Raw genomic sequence first — 19,875 nt, 5'->3', positions numbered from 1 at the left:
CTATTCCTTAAAAGCCTTGGAGTCCCGGGGGTCACTGCCCTAGACTAAGCCTTCAGTGGTAGGACAACAGAATCAGTCACATCCTCAGCCATTTTTGTCTAAGCTGAATACGATATGGAAGCTGGTGCTATGAGCAGCTCCTTGTCCTTGCAAACAATTAAGTTCCTTGTGAGGGACAGATGGGACAGGGTTTTTCCCCCTGGCTGGGACAGAGGATGGCTCCCATCACCTGCCCTTGTGCTCCCCCATTTTAAGGACATGTATCTGCATTAGGCCAGGCTCCAGGTTGCAGCTTGCTGCTGCCTTTCTCCTGAAGAGCTTTGTAGTTTTTGGCTGCAGCTCCATTTCAGGTGCATTTCCATGAATAAACACAGAAATCTTCCGCTCCCTTTCAGTCACCCGTTGAGCAAGATGGCCTCGCTGAGTGTAAAGCCGGGCCAGCGCTTCACCTTGCCGGACTGGAAGAACAACTCCCTCCTCATCTCGGCCGACGCCGAACAGCAGCGTTATAATTCCCACCACATCCGGCAGGAAGGACGAGTTCTCCGCAATGACACCGGCAACCAGGTGAGCTCTCTTTGTCAGGATAGTGGGCTGAGGAGCTGGGGAGAGTGTCTGGATTTGGGTGTATGGATGAGGGAATAAAGGCTTTACCTGTACAGAACATGCTAAGAATAGACATTTATTCCCTGTAAACCCACCTGCAATGATGTATCTATACTGTCACAAAATGTCTGTTTCTCACATTTACTGCCACTCATATTCTTCTCTGTGCTCTCCATTTGTGTAAATGACTGTGATTCCAAATGGCAACACGTTGTATTCCTGTGAGAGGCTCAGTCAGTCCTGAAAATGGGGAACGGCTTCGGCAAGATTCACAACTACAATTTTAAAAAGAGTGACGGCATTTCTCTCTAATTCCAGGCAAAATGGGATGAGCACAACAGCCGAACCCAGCTCAAAGATCGTATCACCACCGTGGACAAGTGGAGAGAGGCCCTGGCCAAATGCCTCACAGACTTAGATTTGGAAATTGAAGCCTTAGGCAAAGTATGTTGGCAAGGCAGATGGCTGGAAATGAACTTTCACTCTCAACATGGGATGTGAAATTATTGAGGCTTGTCTTGTGCAATGGGCAAGCCCATCTGGAGTTCAAGGGGGGCTTCTCACTAGATAAATTTATATATATATGTATATTTTATACTGAGATCCATACTTGATGGAATGACTTCCTGGAAAACAAACCACTGTGTTCTTGGCTGAGCCAAGCCATGTCATGCATCTGTGTATTACATGCTTCTGTTTGGATTTCTGGGTGGATTCTGTTGTTTGGACTTTTTTATAAAGCTCTGAAGGATAATAAGAAATATGTAAAACACCACCCTTCAAAAATGTTTGGATTTACATAGGGAATAGTGGTGAGAGATCTCTGATACCATGAGTTTTAAACCCAGAAGCTGCTGCTGCTTCTGGAATTGTTAATCCCCAGCAAGATGTGATTCCCAATGCAAATGGCAGGTGTAGAGGACTAAGGTGTTTGGCTCTGGCAATTTTTATTCCAGACTTGATAAAAGTTTTCAGAACTGCAAAGACAGTGTGAGTCCCTCTTAATGATGGTATGGGGGGGTTCCCCTTCCTTTCTCTCTCCTATCTCTAAAAGATCCCCCACACACCTGATTGATTGCTTCTTCCAGGTGAAGGAAGCAGCAGAAAATGCCATCCAGGCAAAGAACTTGTGCTTGGATGTTGCCATTGAGTGCCTGACATTCCGTGAGAGCCGTCGTGACATCGATGTGGTGAGGGATCCTGTGGAAGAGGAATTACACAAAGAGGTGAAGGTGATTGAGAAAACCAAGAAAGAGCTGCAGCAGCGAGTGGATGATGCCTTCAGACAGCTCTGGTGAGCAGTTACAGCTGTTGGCTGATGACTCTGCTCTCCTTGCTTGGCCACAGATACTTAATGTGCCTCTAATGCCACTCTGAGATGAGCAGGGAACCACACAGGAACCCTGGATGATTTTCAAGCTTGGGGATTTGGCAGGGAAGGGTGTGTCAAGGACAACTTCACAAGCACCATTTGGAAATTTTGTCCCAGATCTCTTGTGCCTTGGTTTAGGAATCAGTGGCCACGAGGTGTCAAAGCTCCCAGGCCCTGGTACTCTGTGGGAATCCTTCACAGCTCCATTCTCCAGGGTGATACCAGCCAGGCAGGCAGCGCTGGGCAGGTCAGGCCCTGTTCCCAGGGAGGGTGGGAGCTCATCATTCATTTCACTAAGATGACTGACATGGTGATGAAGGCTTTGGGAATTGTGAGCTGCCCCTGCCCTGGGCCTGCTCCCTGCTGACTCCAGCCTGGCTCTCCACAGCCTCTTGAAGGAAGCTCGTCAGCAGCTGAGCTGTGACCACCGGCACAAGGTGGAGGCGCTGGAGCTCGATCGGCAGTGCATGTCCTTCAATTGCACCTCTGGCAACATCTCCTTCAAGGTCAACCCAACACGGATCCCAGATGGGTAAGGAAAGAATCTGTCCTTCTGTCCTTGTGTGATCAAATCTGCCCTGAGCCCTGGGTTGCTTTTTCCTTCCATGCTGTGTCCAGGCTTGATGGGCACAGTTTTGGAGAAAGCTCAGAAGAGAAATTGGCTGTGGCATGGGGAAGCCACAGATTTTTGGGAGATAGCTAAATTGTCACCACAATCCCAGTGGGGGCTAGGTGCCCTGCCTCCCTCCTGCCTGGCTGTAAGTGACACTCAGCAGTGTGGTGTCATTGTCACCTCTGGCACAGCTCAGGGGGACCTGCTGCACATTTTCACTTGCCTGACATTCCTTTCCATGGTTTGGAGGTGTCCCTGGTGGAGCAGATGTTGGGCCTGGTGGGGTTCAATCTATGAGGAGATCAGGGAAGATGTGACCTCCAGCTTTCCAGAATAATTTTGTGTTGCCACCCTGGTCTCAAGCAGGTGGTTCCTTTAAAATGTCTTGCAAACACTCATTTTCGTAACTGATTTGTTCCCAGAACAACTGCACTTAGTGAGTGGGAGATGAACAGCCGGTGCAACAAGGAGCGTGCTGAGGCAGAGATGAGAGCCTCAGTCGATCTCCGAGGAGCAATCACACTTGCCATTGCCCAGGTAAACTGCTCCCTTGGCCCGGAATCTGTGGTGCCATTCTGGATCTGGTGTGGGAGACTGGCAGCCATGTCTCTGGATCTGTCTGGGAACAGCTGCCCTCCTGGTTTAAGTGGGAGCTTGGTTGTGCTGCAGAGCTTGCTGAGACTGGACATGTCCCTGTCCATCGATCCCCACCTTCTGGCTACTGGGGAAGTGTGACATGCACACATGGCAGCAGCCAAACCTGGCTGGTTTTGCTCCTGGGCTTGTCCCAACCTTACAGGCACAGCTTGGGGGGGACACAGACACCTTGCAGCCATGTGTGACTGGAGCTGTTCTCTCCTCAGACAAACAATGAGCTGGATGCTCAGCGTATAGCTACAGAGTTTGCGCTGAGGAAGAGGATGAGAGACATGGAAGCAGCCCTTAGTGAGCTGAGATGGCAGGAGAAGAATGTAAGTGTTGTTTCTTTGGTCATTGACTGCAACCCTGGCTGGGAACAGAGTCCCAAAGGCTCTTTGTTACATGGAAAGTGACTCAGCCTGAGTGTAGTTTCCATGTGTTTGCTGTTCAGTAGCACACATATGATCCCAGCAGTATCCCACCTCTCACAAGTGCTTCTCTGGCACTGCTTGGCAGCACTGCCAGGTTTCAGCCTCTTCATTTCACCCCTTGTCTCAGCAGCACCATCCTGGTCCATGTGAAAGCAGAGGATTCAGTCCTCAGAAGCCCTTGAGTAAAATCTATGCCCAGCACAGCAAAATTCCCAGAGACACGGGGGCAGCTTCCCAGTCTGCATCCCAGGCTGTCCCTCATGACACATTTATGTCCTCAGACCCTGGAGGAGATTGCTGAGATGGAGGAGGAGATCAGGCAGCTGGAGGAAGATATCAAGAAGAGAACCCTGGATCTGAAAGTGGCTCACACGCGCCTGGAGACGCGCACGTACCGGCCCCACATCGAGCTCTGCCGGGACCAGGTACCCCACCTGCCATGGTCCCTGCAGGGAGCTGAGGGGAGGGGGGCTCTGGAAAACATGGATGAGTGTTGGAGCAGCTGAGCAATGCGTCCTGCAGTGACACAGCAAAGCAAGGGAATAATGTCAGAGCTGGGGGACAGGGGAAGGAGGGAACTGTGGCCTTTGTCAAGCCCTGTTAAGTTCTGTCCCCTCCTCCCTGCAGGCTCAGTTTGGACTGACAGACGAGGTCCAGCAGCTGGAGGGGATGATCCGTGCACTCCAGCAGAAGAGGACAGAGTCACAGTGAGTGTCCTGCTGTCCAGGAACAGCAGTGCTCAGCACTGCCCTGAGGGGATGTGGCTCTGGGTGTCCCTGCTCTGGGCACACCTGCCTTTTGGGACTTGGGCTCATGAGGGGCAGCAGTGTTTGGGCTTGGTGCATGTGGGGTACTGTGCTGGGAGGGGAATGGGGCTCCCACAGCCCCTGCTTGACTCTGAATTCATCCAGATCCTGACTGAAAAGGGACAAAAAGAAGAGTGACAAGGAAGGAACACAAGTGCTGCTGTGGGCTGGCAGCTCCCCGGGCGCACATCTCTTGCTGCCCTCCCAGAGCAGTGTGTGGGCTGGCTATTCACTGCCCCAAACAATGAGTATCTGATGAGTTCACTCCTTGTACAGGGCCACATGCTGCCAGAATGTGGGAAGTTGGGTGCTTCCTGTCCAGTTTAAAATCATGGAGTATCCTGAGTTGGAAGAGACACAAAAGAATCACTGAGACCAACTCCTGACACTGCATGGGGCGCCCCAACAATCCCACTCTGTGCTTGAGAGCATTTTCCAAATGTTCCTTGAGCTCTGGCAGGATTGGGGCTGTGACCATTCCCTGGGGAGTCTTTTCCCATTTGATCCCAACTCCTGTCCCTTCTGCTCATTCCCAGGGATGCCTTGGATGCTCTTTACAGACAACTCCACCGCATTCAGACCGATATCGGCTACAAAACCAATTCTCTGCAGCTAGACAACAAGTGCATGGATACTCGGAGAAAACTCGTGGTCCCTGTGGAGAAGTTTGACCCAGAGGTCGACGCTGTCAGCCGCACCAGGAACCTGCCGAAGGAAAGTCAGCTGGAGCTGGCTTAGCGCGCCGGGAATTGTGCAAGCGCGGGGGGAATGGAAAACTCCCGGTGATTCAGTTCCGCAGCAAGGAAAAGCGACATCTGCGTCGTGTTTGGGGAGAATGGAATTCTTCTCCTAGTTTGTTTTATAACTGTCTGGCCCTTGGATGATGTTTACAGCCTCCCGCGCTCCGAGGAGATTTATAAACAATAAAGGGCCTGTCCCCAGTTGTCATCCGCGGCGATTAAATCCAGCTGGATTCCAGGAGGGATTTAAGGGAGCAGGGCTGTGCTGCCGGCGCCTCGGTCCTCCTGGCCGCCAGGGGGCAGCACTGTGCGCGGAGCCCCTTCGGCCCACGCTGCCCCCTGGCGGCCCGGGGGAAGAAGGCGCCGCGCGCGGCAAGATGGCGGCCGCGGGTCCGGCCTCAGGCGCCGGGCGGCTCCCGGCCCGTCCCCGGCCCGGCCTCGCTCGGTTCCGGGGCTGCTTGGCCGGGGCGTTGTTGGGGGATTGCCTGGGAGCTGTTTTCGAAGGCAGGAGCATCGTGAAGCTGCCGGAGCTGCTGAGTTTCCTCAAAGGGCTGGAACCGGCGCCGCCTGAGGAGGGAGGGGAGGCGGCGGGGAGCGCACGTGGAGGTGCGTGGGCGGGAGCGCGGCGGGGAGCGGGGGATGTGCCCCGGTGCCCCCTCACACCCCCCGCTGTGCACGGCACTCGGCACCCCAGAGATTCGGGTTGGACCCCAGCACCCCCAGGACTGGGCTTTGAGAGTGCCCAACCTGCAGAATCCCCAACGCCTCAGCTCCTCCGAAACGTGGGTGCCCCCAGTGCTTACCCCTCACCTGGTTGTGGGGTATCTCTGCTGTGACTGCCCTGACTGTCCCCTGCCCTGCTCTGTCCCATCCCCCTGTGCTGTGGGGGTTCAACACCCATTCCTGATTCCCAAGGGATTCCTTAGGGAATATTGGGAAGGAATTGTTCCCCATGAGAGATTATGCTCTGGCACAGATTCCTCAGAGAAACTGCGGCTGCTCCATCCCTGGCAGTGTCCAAGGCGAGGCTGGATGAAGCTTGGAGCAACCTGGGACAATGGAAGGTGTCCCTGCCCATGTCAGGGAGTGGAACAGGATAGGCTTTAAGGTCCCTTCCAACCTAAAGCATACTGGAAATCTGTGATTCTGTGTTGGCCTGACTCTTGTCCATATACACCTCTGGATGTCAGACATCTCCTGGCTCTTACTAACCTTGAAGTATATTCTGTGTCATTATAGCTATGGATGCAGCTCCCTGGCTGTGTCTCCTTACTCTGACAACCATGGCAGTGTCAACCTCAGAGTGCCAGGAAACTTAAATTCCAGACAGGTTTGGGTTGGAAGGTGCCTTAAAAATCACCCAGTGCCACCCCTGCCATGGCAGGAACACCTTCCACTGTTCCAGGTTGCTCCAAGCCCTGTCCAACCTGGCCTGGAAGACTTCCAGGGATCCATAGGCAGCCACAGCTGTCCTTGACAGCTTGTGGCAGTCAGCCCTGGAGATGAGGGTGGTGCTGGCAGAGGACAGGAGCAGTTTGTCCCTGGCTGCTGGTGTGACTCTTTGCCTTCCCGTTGCAGAGTCGCTGCCCTACACGGACGACACGGCCATGAGCAGGTCGGTGGTGCAGTCACTGCTGGCCAAGCAGGAGTTTGATGAGGTTGACATGGCCAAGAGGTGAGCATGAGGCTTCCTGAAGGTGTGACCATCACTGTGACTATCTGTGGAAGGGGACAGAGGCTGAGGCAGACTAATTCTAATTGCTAATTTTTGGAGGGGAGAAATTTAGGAAATAGGTGGTTAATCCTTTAGTTTGTTAATCCTTTTGCTTTGCCATGCCTTGGACCATGCAGCAGCATCAGCTGCAGTGTGGAGTCTGAAGCTGCCTTGACAGGGCAGCACTGCTGTGTGTCAGCCTTCTGTGTGTCAGCCTTGTGTGTGTTCACCTTTGGGGAGGAGAATGCTTGGAGATTCCAGAAACATTTTGTTACATGTTTATTTGTTGCTATTTATGTTTGCACTGCCCTTAATTTAGTGAGGGAATAGGAGTGAGCTCAGCTTGACTCTGTTTATGATCCATTTCCCTGTTGAATCCCCAGCCCTGAGAGCATTTGGTTCCACTTAAGGGAAAGCATTTCTTTGTTTAGAAAACTCTTCCATTGAACTTGAACAAAAGACTTTCCTTGTGGTTGTGACCCACGGAAATGTTTCTAGTTTGCTTCTATTTTGAGGCAGAGCTGAGAGGGAAACAAGTGGGTTATGGAAGGTGATGTTTATACATCCTTCTTTCACACTGTTCTTTGGGAATTGTTTCCTGCAGAACTGAATCTCTGAGCCCTGACTGTCCCTGATTTAGGTGTGTGTTGTTAATTCCCTTTAGCAAGAGCCTTCCTCCAATCACAAACCCCAATAACAGACCAAACCCTCGGTGTGTTTTCCCCCTGCCCACACCAGGTTTGCTGAGGAGTACAAGAAGGAGCCCAACAGGGGCTATGGGATGGCCGTGGTCAATGTCTTCAAGAAGCTGCTGAGCCCCAAATGCAGTGATGTGTTTGAGCCTGCGAGAGCCCAGTTCAACGGGAAGGGCTCCTACGGGAACGGCGGCGCCATGAGGGTGGCTGGCATCCCCCTCGTCTACTCCGACATCCAGGATGTCAAGAAGGTATTAATGGAACATTCTGGGCTTCTCTGGGTGTCCCTGCTGCCAGGGGAGCGTCCCAGGAAGCTCTGCTGACACCGGGGTTTCTCTGCAGTTTGCGAAGCTGAGCGCGGAGCTGACCCACGCCAACTCCCTGGGCTACAACGGGGCCATCCTGCAGGCCCTGGCTGTGCACCTGGCACTGCAGGAGGGGCTCAGCAGGGAAGCCTTCCTGGAGCAGCTCATCAGCCACATGGAGCACGTGGAGGCTGATGACAAATCTCTCAGTGATGCCCGAGCGTGAGTTCCTCGGGGAAAGCCCCAACCCTGCTCTGGTGGTTTGTTCTGGCTCTTCACTTTCTCTCTTCTTCACTGCCCTCTCTGTTTGCAGGCTGGGATTTGAGGATTTACCATTTTCCAGGCGTCTCAAGAAAATCAAGGAATTTTTGGAGCTCGGCAGTGTTCCCAAAGCAGATGTATTGTTTGAGTTGGGTGAGTACCTTTCTTAGGAGAGCTGGAAGCAGGACTAACTCAGCAAGCCTGGTAGATGCGTGTTCCCCGAGATTCCTGTTCAGCCTGGTCGATGTGTGTTCCCCGAGATTCCTGTTCAGCCTATGCTGCCTGTCAGGCACAGACAATGCTGGAAAAGCAGCCTGTGCTCACCAGTCAGGAATTCTGAGTCTCAACCCAGTTATTTCCTCTGTGTATTGATAGGAAAAAAATGTCTTGCTAAGGGAAACTCACCTTGCATAATGTTTCTTAACATTCCAAGACTCTTAAGGGCTCTTGGGTCAGCATATTGAGTGGGAATGAGTAGATGTGTATGGCCAGGCTATACTGGGGTAACTGGGAATTGCTCTGCAGGATGTGGGTGGTACTGGGGGGCTGGGGGGTTTCTGAGGGACAACTTTTTGCACTTTTTCCTGGTAAAATCTGTGATATCATTATGGAAAGTCACCAGTAGGATGGGAGAAGGAAGGAGGCCAGAGGGTGCTGACGGTGTGTGTTCCAGGCAATGGCATCGCTGCGCTGCGCTCCGTCCCCACTGCCATTTACTCCTTCCTGCGCTGCATGGACGCTGACCCTGACATTCCTGAGCACTACAACGCCCTGCAGAGAACCATCATCTACTGCATCTCCCTGGGGGGGGACACGGACACCATCGCCACCATGGCGGGCGCCATCGCCGGCGCCTACTACGGCCAGGAGCAGGTGCCCCCGAGCTGGGAGCAGAGCTGTGAGGCTTTCCAGGAGACCCAGAGGATGGCCAAGAGCCTCTATGAACTCTACTGCCAGCGGCTCTGAGCTCCAGGGCAGCCCCAGGGCTTTGCTGAAGGCAGAGGGATGGTCAGCTCTGCTTCCCTGGTCAGGCCCCGCGGTGGATCCGCGCCGTCGGCCCACGCCAGCGAGCCTCTGCTGGGAAGGGGAAGGTGCCTGCTGCTGTCAGCTGGGAGCTGGGAGCAGGAGCCAGCCTGGGAAAGAGGGGACATCCCCTTCAGTCAAGGGTCAGCTGGGAAGTGGCTGCACTTGGACAGTGGCTGCAGCTCCCTGAGTGTACACGAGTGTCTCATTTTCCATGGATTTCTGCTGCTTGCTTTGTCCACCATTGTGCCATTTGTCATTGCAGTTACTGGCAGGTGTCTGAATCCATGGACTTTTCCCTGTTTTCCTCTGCTCATGTGTCCGTGGGCTGTGTTTTGGTGGTCAGTGGCTTGTCCAGTCTCCACACCCCTGGTACAGCAGCAGGTCATTGTCAGCTGGCCAGATGAGGGATGTCATAGGAGTCACCAGAGATTCACAGTTGTCACCTGTGCTGAGTTAGGATAATGGAGCACAGATTTCCAGGGAAGTTTGTTGCCTTAAAGGCAGAATGAGAAGGGCCAGAGAAGGGATTTCTTTGCATTGCTGATGGCTCTGTGAGAGACCTTTGATGCCTGCAGACAATCCCAGCTGGCTCATTGTCCCTGCTGGGAGAGGGTGTCACCAGTTGCTGCTCCTCCTGTGTCCTTGGCCCTGTGATCCAACAGGCACCTGCTGCACTTTGTGCCCCCTTGCACAGCTGCTGTCACACTGCTGCAGCCACTCTGGCTGCTCCTGTGTTCCTAATCTATGTATTCTGTATTTTTAAAGTCCTGTATATGCCCAGAGCACCAAGTGAGATTCCTGTTTAAATCACAGAATACCCCAAACTGAAAGGGACCCGCAAGGATCATGAGAGTCCAGCTCCTGTGGAGTGCAGGGATAGAATTCCTGATTCTGCTGCAGTCACAAAAGTGACTTGAGCAGGATGCAGGCGTTAATTTATCACATTCTTAGCCTCTGTACTTGGTAAAAATTGCCCCAGAATTGAAGGGAAAGGTGGGTTAATTGGGGACATCAATATTAAAAAGAAGCTGGTGCTGGTGGCCCAGAACATTCTAGCACAGCTGTGTTCCAGAACCTCACATTGAAAACCTTTTCCTAGTGGAGCTGCTCAAAAAGGGAAAAACAGCTTGGGAATGGCACATCTAGAAAGGGTTGGAAGCCTTTTAGTAATTGAAAACAAAAAGTCATCACATGGAAATGTTTATAAACTTAAATGTGACAGTGTAACTCTTGTTATTTCTCCAGCATGTCTTGTGACACTGGGAAGTGGCTGTGGTGCTCCCCAGTGGTGTCAGCACGTGGTGGCTGTGTCAGGCTGCATGCACATGTGGGAATCTGGCTGCCACAGGTCCTTCCAGCTTTCCCTGTTGTCTGCTTCCTTCAAGTGCCAGTCTTTTGTGTGATGCTATAATGGGTTTTCCTTGTATAAATGGATTCTTGTCCTGGGAACATGTGAAATTTTGGTCTGTTGTATATTTTTGTATTGTGTTACAGATCTGAGCTGTAAAATACTAGGTTTTCCACATTATTCTGCCAGAGGGACAACCAGATTCATGTAATTATTTAAAAGAAGATATTTTTCTTTCAAAGCAGCTTTATAATTTTAAAAGTCTGGAACTCCTGACAAGCAAATAGCTCCTGTTTAAAGACTGGAGCTTTTTGAGCCTGAATTTAGATGCGTACTAAACCATTCAGTTTCCTTGGAAAGAAGTAAAATCCCTTAGTTATCTTTAAGTTGCCACTGCTGTGTTTTCACTCAAGTCATGAAGTTGTGCATCCTCAGTACCAAGAGGACCAGGAGTGGTTCTTGGTACAAGGGTGAGTTGACACTGGAGGGCCTTTGGAAAGGCCCCTTTTTCTTCTCAGCCTGTGGAAGGAGTTCAGGTGCTGGAATCCAGCATGTGATGATGGTGCAGAGAGCAGGGAATGCACTGGGAGCCTCGTGAATGGCAGCAGGAGGATGGCTTCCTCCTTGGAATGAGCTGTGTGTCAGCCAAGCCTTCCTGGAAATGTTTCACCCCTTAAGGTGAGATCAGGTGGGAAAACACATTTTCTTCCTTTTGGACTGTGAGCCTGTGAAGGTGCAAGTGATTCACCAGTCCTGAGTGTTCCTGACTCACTCAGGATTGAGGCTGGCTGTGCACAGGGTGTGTGATGTAGGATAAAAAAATAATGGAAAAAACCACACAGAAGGGAAAGGGAATCCCTAAGACTTTAACTTGACTCCCTGAAATTAATAATCACCAGGCTGCAAGGATCTGGGTTTCAACATTTCTAAAACTGGATTTCTGGAGACAGTGTTTTCCTTAATCACAAGAAACATGCATTAACTTTTTGCATAAGGATATCAGTTAGGGAATCTGCTGGGAATGAGCAAGATCATTTGAGGTGGAAATAGAGTGTGTATGAGACGGAGCAAGACCCAGGACAAAGCACAGCTGAGCCCACCTCTATACAATAAGTTTTATTGATGTTTGTCAATACAATCAAGTACTGCAGTTTTAGTTGTGAAGAGCAGGTCAGTTTTGGGTCACAAAGAGTGCATTTTAAACCAACTTTTACTAGGACAGTGCATGTAATAAGTATTTACAAAACTAAAAACCTCTATATACTAGGTTAGAAATGAAGATACTAGAGGCAAATTTAAAAAAAATAGTAAGAATTTGTATATAAAAATGCACATTGTAATGCAGTTTTCAGCATTAAAAATAGACATACCTCATCCAACCCAACCTTTTTTATTCTTGTGATTGAAACCAAAATCCCACGCGCTCACACACACGACAGAAAATAATCCTTTCTGCTGGCTAATATGTACTCAATATTCCAGAAAAAAAAAATCCTTCTGGAGAGTGAACAGCCTCCCTCATCCTGTGCATCGTTTTTTTTTTTTTTAGCCTAACTATGTGCGTGTAATATCTTTGCTTTCCATTAGTGTGTAAATGTAAGAGGTTAAATAGCTGCTAGGGGTGATTATGGGTTTGCTCTGCACGTGATAGGAAAGTGGAATTACAAAACTGTTATCTACAGCACAAACTTCATCTGGGGGTGGCTACAGTGAGGAGTTTGGTCGTTGCTTTTTGCCAGCTCGAACAAGAAGTTTGGAATGAAGCAGAACAGAACAAGAAGAGATGGGCTGTAGGTTAGGCACAGTATAAATAAGTTGCTTTGAGGAGCAGGATGAAGCTCCCACCAGGCGTGGCAGCTCCTGGCCCTGCACGAGGCTGGACCAGCTCAAATCCCTCCATTCTCCAGAGAAAAGGAGCCAAGTCCCCTCCCAGCATCCTCTCCTACCAAACCTGGGCCTGGAAAAATCATCTGAGCTTCCACTTTTAATTTAAGGGACTGTTCCTGCTGGGAAATAACCTGTTAGGATCACAATCCAAATGGTCCTGGCCGTACCCTCAGGAGTTAAAAATGTCCAGTGGGATCAGACACCTTCCAGCTTGGAGGTTCATCTCTGCATGAAACTTGCAGCTTTAAGGAGAGAAATTCACAGGGAGAAATCCCAGGGAGAGGGCACACACCCCTAACAGGCAGTGCTCAGAGCACTGGCCTTCCAACTGCAAATTTCCTTCTTGTGTTTCTAAATTTCAGGGTAGGTGAGTTTTTAAAAGGAAGGCCTGAAGCCTGAATGGCAAGAGGCAGAAACACAGGACAGGCCTGAGGAGAAAACAAACAAGCAAAACAGAAATAGGAAAAGAAAAGTTGTTTAAATATCTCATAGAGTCCATCTGGAAAACAAGCCCAGTCCCAGTCTTGCTACGTTTCTTTGGCCGTCAAACAGGCTTTGGGAAAATGCAAAGGTCAGAGCTGGTGACCAAATTGTTGCTGTTTCTCAGGGATGTGCCTTTGCAGAAGGACATGCAGTGGGATATGCACATGGATTGATTCAGCAGCATGCTCCTGGCCTGGGATGAGCAGCATCCCTGTCCTGGAAGTGGCAGTGACTGTTCTACTGTGAGGAAACCTGCAAAGCCACAGGATCTGTGTGGGGCAGTGCCATCATGCCTGGCCCAGAGCCCTGCAGCTCATGCTCAGGTCAGTAATGCTCCAAGCATTAGAGAGACAAAGTGGTAACAACAGGCAAATGTTGATTTCTTTAACCTAAGTCACAGAGTGGCCCCGGGGCTGGTGCCCTGTCACAGGTATTGCACTACACTTGTAAGTGATGTTCTTCAATGGGTCATAGCACCGTGGTGAAATCACTGTGTGGAAAGTTAAAACCAGCACTGTTTTGTCTTAATTCCAAGATCCCCAGAAAAAGGGGGGACACCAATGCAAAGAGTTCACACATCCCAAAATAGTGAGACAGGAAAAGCAAGTTGTCCATCAGTGGCACTTCCTTATGTCACACCAGCTGGCAGCACCGTGAGCTGGGCTTGCACTGCCATCCTTGTGTGGGCAGAGATGCTCCTGAGGCCAAGCAAGTCTTTGGGCTGCAGAGACAGATGGGGCAGGACCAGCCCTTGGACTTCCCAGCAGGTGAAAGGAGAGAGCAGATCGTTGTTCATCACGGGGTCCCAGCTTCCCTCACCGCCTTTGGAACTGGTCACGGCATCCTCCCAGGTACCAGTGCCTGGATGATTTTATTCCTAAAGGTGCTGGGGGGGGAGGGTTAAAAATAATATTTACTTCTTAGAAGAAGGTGCTTATGCAAAGTGTTCCACTCTTTAGGATTATAAATCCAACCACACTGAATCTGGAGTGAATCGGAGAGACTGCCCCAAAGCACAGTCTGGAAAAACAGGCGTCAGCAAGCCTGGAACTTGGGCATCTGATGGTTTGGAAGGAAATTTCTCAATCCAGCGTGGATCCCTGCTGCTGTATGGGTTTGTGTAAGTGCCTGGGACCCTGCATTGGTTACCAGCACATCAGCCATGACACAGCTGGATTTATTTATCTAGCATTCCAAATGGGAAATGCGGGCACTTGATATAGACCATGGGGGTCTGGTCTTCCTCTCAGGATCACAGAGCCAGATCCTTGCCATCCCAAGCGTGTTCCTGTGTTTGATGTCCAGTCACTGGGGTACTTATTCCAAATATGCTTTGTTGAGGAAATCGCTCCCCTCCCTCCCTTCTCCCTCCCCCCAAAAAAGAAAGATAGATGGATAGATGTCTCCTTCCCGATTACCCTCTTGACTCATGGATCAAACAGCGTGAAGCAAGGTCCCGTGACAATGTCTTGCGTGTTCTTCCCAGTGATTTTTCTTTTTTGTATTAATTTTAAAACACTTTTTATCAAAAAAAAAAAGTTTATGGCTAAAGTGGGTGAAAAGGAGACGTGCCCAACAGCTGTTATGTGGGGCAGAGCAGGAACCCAGAGAAGGAGGAGTGGATGTATTCCGTGGAGTACAGCCCATTGGCCTGGTCCGAGGGCATCTGTACCCAGACCTGGTCGTTCTCCTTGAGTTCAAGCACGGCACTGCCCGAGGCCTGGTCCAGGTAGCCCTTTTTGTACTCATCGTAGGTGTAGGTGGCCGGCACGTTGTTCTTATACAGAGCCACCCAAACGTTGGTCCCTTTGACGTGCACGTGGTAGGCAAAGTAGTAGATTCCGGATACGGGGCAGGTGAAGATCCCGGTGACCGGGTTGTAGCCGTTGTGCCCGTTATACAAGGTCCGGTCAAACTTGACGGGCATGCCGGACGCGGGGAAGGGGGAGGTGAGGATGGCAGTGAAGGCCGGCGCGATGCGGGCAGCGAGCTCTCCTCGGCCGTACTGTGGCTTGCCCGGCTTCCCGTTGCCCAGCACAGCCCCCTCCACGCCACCGTCCGGCAGGTGCAACCCCGCGATGCCCGTCTCGTCCAGCACTCCTGGCGCTCCCGGTGGCCCGGGTGGCCCCGGTGGCCCTGGTGGCCCGTTCAGCCCCGGCGTTCCTGGCATTCCGGGTGGGCCGATGGGTCCGGCCAGGCCAGGCTCGCCGGTCTTCCCCTCGCCAGGAATGCCAGGGAGCCCGGGCTCCCCTTTCAGGCCTGGTAACCCCTGAGGCCCCATGGGCCCAGCAGGTCCTTGCAATCCCGGGATGCCGGAGGGGCCCCTCAGCCCCGGCTGCCCCGGGATCCCACCGTCCCCTTTGGGCCCGGGGCCGCCCGTTAATCCCGGCACCCCCGGAAGGCCGATGAACCCCGGTTCACCTTTGGGGCCCGTCGGGCCGGGAGGTCCCAGTGACCCGGGCAGGCCCCTTTCTCCCGGCACCCCCGGCTTCCCCGCGAAGCCGTTCGGGCCCTGGTCGCCGCGTATCCCCGGCATCCCCGGGGGCCCGCTCGGTCCCACGTCCCCCTTGGGGCCGGGCAGGCCGTGCTTGCCCGGCAGCCCCATGGACCCCGGCGGGCCCGGCGGGCCGATGATGCCGGCAGGGCCTGGCTCGCCCGGCTCGCCATCAACGCCGGGCTCCCCCTTATCGCCGATGGCTCCCTGTGCCCCGGGCTGCCCGCGGTCTCCTTTCAGGCCGGGCATGCCCGGCTTCCCATAGCCCGTGGGGCCCGGCAACCCAGGGAGGCCGCGGATCCCGGGCTCTCCCTTCGGTCCCATAGGGCCCTGTATCCCCGGCACCCCCGCGACGCCCGGGACCCCGATCCCATCGATCCCGGGGGGTCCCCGCGGCCCCACAGGGCCGGGCTCCCCGGTGACACCCGGCCCGCCCGGGGGACCCATGTCGCCCTTGTCCCCGGGCGCTCCCGGCAGCCCATCGAGGCCAGGCTTCCCAATGCCGGCCGGCCCGGGGGGCCCCGCGGGGCCGGGAGGGCCCCCGTTCCCCCGGGGCCCCGGTAAGCCTGGCTTCCCCACGCCGTTTTCACCCTTCATCCCTCGTTCTCCGCGGGGACCCGGCTCTCCTTTCGGGCCAGGCTCTCCCCGAAAGCCGGGCAGGCCGGGGCCGCCCTGGGGACCCGGCTTCCCATTGACAGAGAGGCCGGCTGGGCCGGGCAGCCCCGGCGGGCCGGGCAGGCCCCTCGGCCCTTGCTCCCCTCGCATGCCGGGCTCGCCCTTGGCTCCGGGCATCCCTTTCATACCCGCCTTCCCGGGGAGCCCTGGGATGCCCGGTTTCCCAATGCCCGAGAAGCCCGGGGGCCCAGCAGGCCCAGGCTGGCCGTGCATTCCCGGCTTCCCCGTGCCCGGTTTTCCCGGGTAGCCGGGGGGCCCGGGAGGTCCACGAGGGCCAGGCTTCCCTGGCGGTCCTGGCTCGCCTTTGAGGTCCATGGGCAGCATTGGTGGCATGTCTGTGGAGAGAGGAGACACAGAGTGTCACTAGAGCTGGCCGTGGGCAAGGTGTCCTTGGGATGTTGGAGCTGGGGTCTCTGAATGGCCTGGGCTGGGCTTGAACAGGGACCCTTCCACTGAGACATGGCCACAGCAGCTTCCAGGGCCCCCACATCAGAGGGGTGTCCTGAGGCGAGGCCAAAGCCCAGAGTTCTCTCATTGCAGCTTCACATCCCTCCATGATGTCAGGTGCCACCATGGAAGGTGCCAGTGCTTGCTGTCAGCTCTGGCAGGGCTATTTTGTGATGCGTTACTGCAGGGTGGTTTTGGAGCTGGATTCAAACCTCCTGCTGCCTCACTTCCCAGTGGCCTCGAAAGCACCATGGGATTCAGTTGTTCCTGCCTGGGCTCAGCTGAGAGGATGGCGACAGAGCGAGCCAAGACTGGGGATAATCCCTCACCCCGTCCCGCGAGTCCAGGGCCTTGGGAGACCTTTAATCCTTTTGGATTAAAAAGAAAACTCTTGGACATGTACTCCAGAGCCTGAGGAGGCAATGGATGTATGGGTTAGGCCATGCCTACAGTGCTTGCTGGAACAGCTCCCAAGTCCAGCAAGGCAGAGAAAAACCAAAAAAGCAAAAAAGCTTTGGGGATGGAGCAGAAGCCAAGAGCTGGGAGGGAAATGCAGCCTCAGCTCCGTCCAAATGAGTCAGCCCAGCTGGGAATAGGCCGCAACCACTTGACATTTCAAGAATTTATTGAGGTCTTTTGCAAACGGATATAAGAAAGAAACTAATGGGCTGAGAGACTCCAAAGGCAAGGAGAGGCAGATGACATGCCCACCACAGCTCAGCATGGAAAGCACAGACATGAGCATAAATAACTCCTCGAGGCTGGCCCAGGCAGGGTGTCACCTCCCATGTGACACCAGGAAAGGGTGAGAAAGAATAAATCTGACAAACTCTTTTTTTGGGCAGTTTGAAATGAAGGAAATACTCGACAGTCACATGAACACACGATGATGGTGAGAAATGCGAAAGGCAGAGGAAAGGGCTATGACATTTTGGGTGAATTTAAATCAAATCTGCCTGAGGGAGATCATTCCAGTTGGGAAGAGATCTATATGGACAAGTTCCTGGGGTGGGAGCAGGATACAAGGTCTGCCAGTCTGGCGCCCTCAGAGAGCCAAGCTGGGCTTTGGGAGCACGGACACACGTGGTGCTGGGATCCGCCAGCACGGAGATTTCCTCAGTCAACGGGAAAAGCTTATGGGAGATTTGAGACACGTGAAAAGAATAACTGTGGCAGCAGCAGGCACAGCTCCCGGAGCATCAGAGGTGGCTTTGCCTGCCCTGAGCACAGCAATTAGCTCTGGCCCTTCCCAGCCTGGTGCTGCTGTGTTTTCCTTGGGTAATGGAAACATTTTTAGAGCTTATCTATAAATCAAAGCCTGGCCCACGTCCAGCTGTAGCTGTGGTCACTTGGCTCTCTTGATGAAGGAAATACTTGTCTGTCATGACACTGCCACTGGATTTCTGCAAACTTCAGCTCCTCACCCAGGAAAACTGTGGAAAAGAGGGCAAGGGAGCTGTGCCGCGCTGCACTATTTCTGGGGTTTGGATTCTGGAAAAAAAATCTCCAGTAAATTATTTCAATGTGTTTTCTCCCCACACTTTTTCTTTTTAATTTTTTATTTTCTTGCAACGGTTTGAAACGAATTAGTTTTCTAGGTCATTTTGCATGGAATCAGAACAAGGATCTACAGCTGAGCCCACGAAGGAAGGAAAAAGCACACACACACACTCTCACACAAGGCAGCGGAGAGAAACGCCAGGCGGGAGCTGCCAGCTTGCAGGCGGCCAAAAAAGCAGACGGGAAAACCAAACCGGGGCCGGCAGCGCGGAGAAACTGGGACACTGCAGCCCCACTGGTGTCCGATTTCAAAAGCCCATGTCTTACCACAGACACATGTCTCGGAGCTCTGCACTTCACAGCACCAGCGTGGGGTTCTGTGCTCCCCTCGATGCCTGAACTGAGCTGCTGTGAATGCTGACAGAGCCAGCTGGGGCAGCAGCAGGGGCACAGGGCAGGAATGACCCCTGGGAGCTGCCACCACGGAGCATCCCAGCTCCTGAGGAGCATGGACACGGCCAGGTGGGTGCTGCAGCCCCTCTGGAGCTGTGTTCATCCTGTTAAGGACCCTTCCTGACTGGAGAAGGGACCCAGCAGCACAGCAGAGGAACAATCCAGCAGGATGGGAAGTGGTTCCCAGCCATGAGCAGCCAGCAGCGGGTCTGGCCAGCACGGCCAGATGACACTGCAGGAAGGAGAGGTTGGCTGCTCTGTGGCGGAGCCCGGCCGAGCTTGTTCCAGAGCTGGTGCCAAGCTCTGTCTCGTGAGAGAGTTTCACAGGCTCACAGGGATGTTGTGTGGGATCAGTGTTTTAGCACCTCTCATGCTGTCTCCCCACAGTGGGTGCCCCAGCACAGCACTCTTCGTGGGTTTACCTGGCTGCAGGGCCATCGACCTGGTTGAAATTAAGCCAAAATAAACCCCCAATGTGCAAATCTCTGCTTCACTGTTCTCAGCACTTCAGCATTTAGCAGCATCTTCTCCCTGAGCTCCCTCTGTGCTCTGGTGCAGCTATCTTTGGGTGAGAAAAGGTGTCTGGCACCCTGAGGAAACCTGTCACTCACAGATGGCACCTGGAGCAGGAGGGAACCCCCCAGCCCCAGGGCCAGGCTGGGGCAGCCAGGGGGCCCCACAAAGCTCCCCCAGGTCGGGGTAACCCGCGGGGGCACGGCACAGCCCTGCGCCGTCGCGGCCAGTCAGCTGAGCTCCCCGAGCAGGGCAGAAGGCCAGCAGGGATTTTCCTTGCCAAATTAGAGGTTAAGCAGAGATGGGAGCTCGGTGGGATCCAGGAGGCACCGGCTTCCCCAGCTGCCTCTGAGCAGCCCCACAGCCGGTGGCTCGGGCTGCAGCTGTCCCTGCGTCCCTCTCTCCTGTCCCCCACCTGTCCTCTCCTTCCCAAGGGTTTTAGAGGAGTAATGTCCAAGGGACCTTTGTGCTCTACCCTGCCTCAGTGTCCCCTCTGCCTGGTCTAACCTGGCAGAGCTTGTCCAAACCCCTTCTTGCCCCAGCCTGGCACACTCTGCTCTCCCCACCATAGACAGCATTACTCAGAGGCAATGCAAGTCACTCCCATGCATAGGAAGAGGGGAAAAAAGAAGAACAGCAGGGAGAGATTTGAATCCAGTCCCACCAGCAGCTGAAGTGTTCCTGTGCTACGCTGGAAGGTTTTGGCTCTGGCTGGGATTCAGGGAGCAGCTTTACAACAGCTGGGAAGGGGGCAGGGAGGGGGGTCTTGTAGCACACTTCGGCTCCAGGTTTTGCTGTGTGTTTTCTGACACATGTGCTGGGCTGAACTCCTGATAAGCCATTCAGCCCTCCAGTAAATCAGCCACC

At 53.4% G+C, this 19,875-nt stretch overlaps 3 protein-coding genes across 3 annotated transcripts in view; 2 read left to right on the top strand and 1 right to left on the bottom strand.

The window, feature by feature from the left end:
• Positions 1 to 411: 411 nt before the first annotated feature.
• Positions 412 to 5,233, top strand: TEKT2 (tektin 2). Its single transcript, XM_058819972.1, has 9 exons — positions 412 to 567; positions 925 to 1,050; positions 1,695 to 1,900; positions 2,367 to 2,510; positions 3,014 to 3,128; positions 3,455 to 3,562; positions 3,943 to 4,086; positions 4,289 to 4,368; positions 5,004 to 5,233. The coding sequence occupies exons 1-9, from the start codon at positions 412 to 414 to the stop codon at positions 5,203 to 5,205; spliced, it is 1,281 nt and encodes a 426-aa protein (XP_058675955.1). The 3' UTR covers positions 5,206 to 5,233.
• A 351-nt stretch (positions 5,234 to 5,584) lies between these two features.
• Positions 5,585 to 10,942, top strand: ADPRS (ADP-ribosylserine hydrolase). The gene is made up of 6 exons (XM_058819973.1): positions 5,585 to 5,813; positions 6,786 to 6,882; positions 7,660 to 7,867; positions 7,959 to 8,143; positions 8,235 to 8,335; positions 8,856 to 10,942. Exons 1-6 carry the CDS (start codon positions 5,585 to 5,587, stop codon positions 9,146 to 9,148), a joined length of 1,113 nt encoding a protein of 370 aa, XP_058675956.1. The 3' UTR covers positions 9,149 to 10,942.
• Positions 10,943 to 14,335: 3,393 nt separating this feature from the next.
• COL8A2 (collagen type VIII alpha 2 chain) overlaps positions 14,336 to 19,875 on the bottom strand; it is a 28,246-nt gene continuing 22,706 nt past the window's right edge. Inside the window, exon 3 of the mRNA XM_058819940.1 lies at positions 14,336 to 16,430. Coding sequence (XP_058675923.1) covers positions 14,509 to 16,430 — 1,922 coding nt within the window. The 3' untranslated portion in view covers positions 14,336 to 14,508. The remainder of the gene's footprint in view (positions 16,431 to 19,875) is intronic.

The sequence above is a fragment of the Ammospiza caudacuta genome, chromosome 25 (genome assembly GCF_027887145.1).
Source record: "Ammospiza caudacuta isolate bAmmCau1 chromosome 25, bAmmCau1.pri, whole genome shotgun sequence".
Classification (NCBI taxonomy): Eukaryota; Metazoa; Chordata; class Aves; order Passeriformes; family Passerellidae; genus Ammospiza; species Ammospiza caudacuta.
This window is presented reverse-complemented; position numbering and strand designations above follow the sequence as displayed.